General features: G+C 54.8%; 2 protein-coding genes across 2 annotated transcripts; both read right to left on the bottom strand.

The window, feature by feature from the left end:
• Positions 1–270: 270 nt before the first annotated feature.
• On the bottom strand, positions 271–1,842 carry PODANS_3_5170 (uncharacterized protein; the record flags this gene model as incomplete). The annotated part of the gene is made up of 1 exon (XM_001909276.1): positions 271–1,842. One exon carries the CDS (start codon positions 1,840–1,842, stop codon positions 271–273), a length of 1,572 nt encoding a protein of 523 aa, XP_001909311.1.
• A 2,051-nt stretch (positions 1,843–3,893) lies between these two features.
• PODANS_3_5160 (uncharacterized protein) lies at positions 3,894–4,367 on the bottom strand (the record flags this gene model as incomplete). Its single annotated transcript, XM_001909275.1, has 1 exon — positions 3,894–4,367. One exon carries the CDS (start codon positions 4,365–4,367, stop codon positions 3,894–3,896), a length of 474 nt encoding a protein of 157 aa, XP_001909310.1.
• Positions 4,368–4,695: the final 328 nt, after the last annotated feature.

Raw genomic sequence — 4,695 nt, 5'->3', positions numbered from 1 at the left:
AATAGCTGACTGATTGGTAAACAGGTTGCGGCAATGCCCATCATTACCCTAACTATACACCTCAAAACAACGCCAAAAAAAAAAGAGAAAAAGATCGGGGGTATCACGGTATCATCAGTACCAATATCAAACTATGCCCTTTGCCTTTGAAAAAACAACACCACCACCACCATCATCATCATCATCATCATCCCCCTAGCTTCCCATATCCAATCGCTAAAAGAGTTCAAGAATCATACGACCTCATCTACATCACCCTCCTATCCATCCCTAAGTCATAGCAGCCCCCAAGGCAGCCCCCATCACCTCCCTCTGCGGCGGGCTCCCCACCGGATGCCCATGCCCATGCTGTCCCAAACTCAACACCCTCTGCAGACTCCTCCTAAACAGCGCCTTTCCGCTCCCCGTCTCATCACTATGGCTATTATCTTTATGCTCCTCATGCGTGGTGGTTTTCCCCAGGAACCCAAGGCTCATCCTCCTCACCGTCGACCCAGGCGAGGAGGACACCGGTGGAGAAGTGCTCGCGGCGGCCTTCCTGGCGGCATTAATCTTTTGTTGTTGCTGCGCCTTCCTCTGACGAATGGCAACGAGTTCGGCCGTGGTGGCGGCTACAGGAACAGGAAACGGAGCCGTGTAGTTGGATCGTGGTGGCCATTCGCCGTCGCGTTTCCAGCCCACGACGCAGGCGCGGATCATATCCGACAGATTTACCGGGCAGGCTGGTTGGAGGCCTTGGACGACGAGTTTATCGTAGAGAGAAGAGTACATGGACGGGGTGATGGACGCGCGCATGGGGTTTTGTGGCGGGAGTAACGGAGCTGGAACGGGAATGAGTGTTTCGACTGGATAGACCGTGTTGGACTCGTGGGATGTGGTCTGCTGAATAGGCTGCTCTTTGGCCGAGTCGGATTCGGAGAGGGGAGGGGTGATGGCCGAGATGTCGGTTTGGTGCGAGGTGCGGGTTTCCGTTGGGTTGATGGGGGAGGCTTGGGGTGGCGCCGAGCCCGGAGTAGAGTGCTGAGAGCTGGATGACTCGGTGCGATGAAGTCTCCAGAACGAAAGTCGGCGGCCGGTAGACGGCGAAGTGGGGGGAGCCGGTTTCGGCTTCACGCGGACGGTCCGGGCACCTGTCCATGCGTCACGGCGGGCTTCGAAGCATGCGAGACCTGGATTCCAGGATGCCTCTTCTCTCACGGCTCTCCTCCTCCGAGTGCGTTTTGATTCCATCGATGTGCGTACGGCGGTGCCGACATCGTCGGGGCTGTTGAACCGGAAGGGTGATGGGACGGGTTGCAACCCATCGTCATCCGAAAGATCAGATGTCCACTCGGCTCTTGGCTGGAAATGGGCCAAATCTTCGGATATCGTGCTGTAGACAGATTCGTTCTCCGATTCCGAGTCTGCCTCCTCTCCCGAATCCCTGTTTGCATCGTCCTCATCGTCATTCTCGGTCCCCGTTTTGGGCGCCGAAATGGCTTCACCGGTGCTTGGCGGAAGCACATGCTCGGCTGATGTTGTTGATGTGGGTCCGGTTGCCGGTGGCAGTGGAGCGTCTCCGTTGACAACGGTCGACTGCTCCGATTCAGCGGGGGTTGGCGGTGAGTTTACCGGGATGACCGGTGGTGGTGGTGATGATGGTGTCACGGGCGGCCACGTGAACTCCCAGTCGTTTTTGACCCTCTCGGCGAGGTACCGCTTCACGGCCTCCTTTTGCTTGGCCTTGTCCTTGCTGACGAGGTCGGCATCGATATCTGAGGGCGGCGGGGGGTGGTGAGGCAGGGAGTTGCGCAGCTTGCTGAAGGGCGACCTCGGTGACTTGTAGAGGTCTGAGAAAATCATGGCTTTTGGTGTGTTGTTGTTTTTGGGAGGGTAGTTCACAGACGAGTCGTGGTCGCCACCGTTGGCCTCACGCGACGGTGACGGGGCCGGAGTGACTTTATAATAGATTGGGGGTGCTGGGGGCAGTTGACGCTGGCCGGGGGGGTGCTGAGAGTGCGGGGTGACGGGCGCTGAAAGTGGTATGATTCCTGAGCCAAGAAGGCCTGGTCCGCCCAAGTCTGGAGGCAGGCACAGCAAAGCTCACATTAGCGATCTGCGCATTGACTTGTGGGGGGATAAGACATAGTGTAGTGTAGGAAGAGCAAGGGAGGGTTGAGAGGGATGTTGATCAGAGTAGAAGAAGAACAAGAAGAAGAAGAAGAGGATCAAGAGACAAAAACATACCAGGTGATGTGAGTCTGACAGCAGTGGCAGTGGCAGCACTAGTCCCGTCCTGACTTGCATCATGAGCGGTGTCTCTCTCATCAAGGATGGCTGTGGCCGTGGCGGGGTCTTTGTTGATCGGCATGGTGTCTGTGTCTGTGGGCGCTTCTGGCCCTCCCTCATCCGAGTGCATGGCTTTCTTGCAAAAGCTGTGTTCCCGAGTCTGGGGAAGCGGCAGGATCCGATGGCCGTTTTTTCCTCTCTGTGTCTACCGATTCTGGCCGAGCCTCGTTCCTTGTTGTTGAGAGAGGATTATGTTCAGGAACACGCCACTAACGAAGAGATCCCGAGCCTTGTTTTGATTGTCTTGTGAGTGGTTCCCAGCGCAGTGGATGAGAATCAATATCTCAATTTTGAGAAACGGCACCTGAAATCCTTCGTCTCCACCACCACTGGGCAACCAGCAACTCAAAAAAAAACAACCCCACTCCACCCGTTCGTGGTGGGTCCCGGCGCCAGTGACATGTAGGTTTGGGGCCATCTGCTGAGATCGTGTGACTTGTGGACTTGCTGCCAAACCGTTTTGACTTTTGTTCCTCAGACGGCACTATTCGTGTCAGTTGTCACTGGGAATCCCCTCAAATCCCATTCTCCGCCCTCCAACAAACCCCCCCCCCACCCTTTCTTCCATCCAAACTGGGTGAACTGGTGGCGTGTTTTTTCTCTTTTCTCTCCTACCACCCACCTCACATCACACTCCCACTTGATGCGGGGGACTTGAATGGATGCCCGCCGGCCGCCGTCTGTGTACATACATACATAGTACATCTCTTGTGCTTGGTAAATGCAACGCTGCGGTGCCTCCATCATCTGCAACTTGCCCTCTCGGCATGCGATCGAGACTACATTGGCCGGCCGCCCCGTTCAAGAGGTTGGGAACAAGCTTGGTCTAGAGCTGAAAGGTCCTTTTGCTTTTGGTACAGACCCTGAATTATATCCTCCTTTATAGACAGGGAAGAATTGATTATGTATATTTCTACCGTCCAAAGCGGTGTGTAGCTACCTCTGTGGCAGGTCTCACCTCGGGTGATTTTGAAGAATAATCCCACCGTCCCTCCTCACAACATCGAGCTATTCCCACCTCCCACTCCCGCTGCGTAACACAAAGCAGGAGGGTCAAACTGTCCACCACCACTTTCCACGCTGACAAACCTCCCGCTGTACCCATTTTGCCCCTCACCACCCACCCATCGCCTAACAAACGAGCCTGCATACCGACCTAGACCTGTAAGTGTAACCAATAATTCCCATGCTCGACAAACTGACAGATGACCACACCCACCCGCACTAGCCAAGACGCCGCCACCTCTCTGTAGTTTGTAGCGCGTCCTTGGGAATCCCAAATCGAGCATCTCCTGTGCATCTCCAGCAGGTTGTTTTGTTTTTGATCAATCCCGTAGCACACACAACCGAGCTGTCCGAGTGTTTTTGTATTCCGCTAGCTTCTGTAGGCACAACATGTTCGGGAAGCCGTTCAAAATTGAAAACCTGTCTGGATCCTCCTGGCTTCCATCAACGCTTCCATCTCCTGTGTAACCATACCATATCTCCATTAATCATCAAACAAACCAAAAAGAATACACTCCACCCCCTCACCACCCCCTTACAAGACCCTGCAATCCACCAATCTACCTCCCCCCAATCCCAAACCCCCCCCTCAGCCCCTGCCCAGCCGTGACAACCCCCGACCTATCCCCCGGAAAACTCCTGCTGCTCAACAGCACCCCCTTCACCCTCCTGATATTCTCCTTCGCCCTCCTAATCTCATCATCCCTCTCCTGCCTCGCCCCGTACATGTTGTACCCCCCATACACCTCCCCGCTCGTCTCCCTCGCCAAACCCTCCAAATCATCCCTCATCACCTCCAGCACCGTCTTCACATCCGCGTAACCCTCCGACTGGCTCGCCAAACCCTCATTAACTTGTCTCAAAGACTTGACCAGACCAGACAGACGTCTGGCCTGGTAATTCGTAGCCGTTTCTTTTGCGTTCCCAGGAAAGAGGGGAGTAGACAAGTTGAGGGAGGAGCGGGGTGTGTCTTCTGTCTGGATGCCAATGTCGCGGTGGAACAGCTCGGTTGGATCGTCGTATTGGGATTGCATGTCTAGTGACTGACGAGGGGAGTGGTCCTGGTCGTGGGAGGGGTAGGTTGGGATTTGGGAAACGGTTTCTTCTAGCTTGGTGACCTATTTGGAGAGGTTATCATTCGCTGCTGTGGCGAGTTCAATCCCCGAAGCGGTGAGGGAGGTGACCCTGGGTTCGAGGACAAATCTGAAGGTGCTCTAGATAAGGGTTGACCATCCCGTGCAGGCGAGCACCGTCCTGTGGAACATATCTGCGGGGATTATCAGTGGGCTACTAGAAAATATATTAAAACTTCGGACATACACACAATATCTCTAATCCCAATCACCGATAAACCACCCAAAC

The sequence above is a fragment of the Podospora anserina genome, chromosome 3, assembly GCF_000226545.1.
Source record: "Podospora anserina S mat+ genomic DNA chromosome 3, supercontig 2".
Classification (NCBI taxonomy): domain Eukaryota; kingdom Fungi; phylum Ascomycota; class Sordariomycetes; order Sordariales; family Podosporaceae; genus Podospora; species Podospora anserina.
This window is presented reverse-complemented; position numbering and strand designations above follow the sequence as displayed.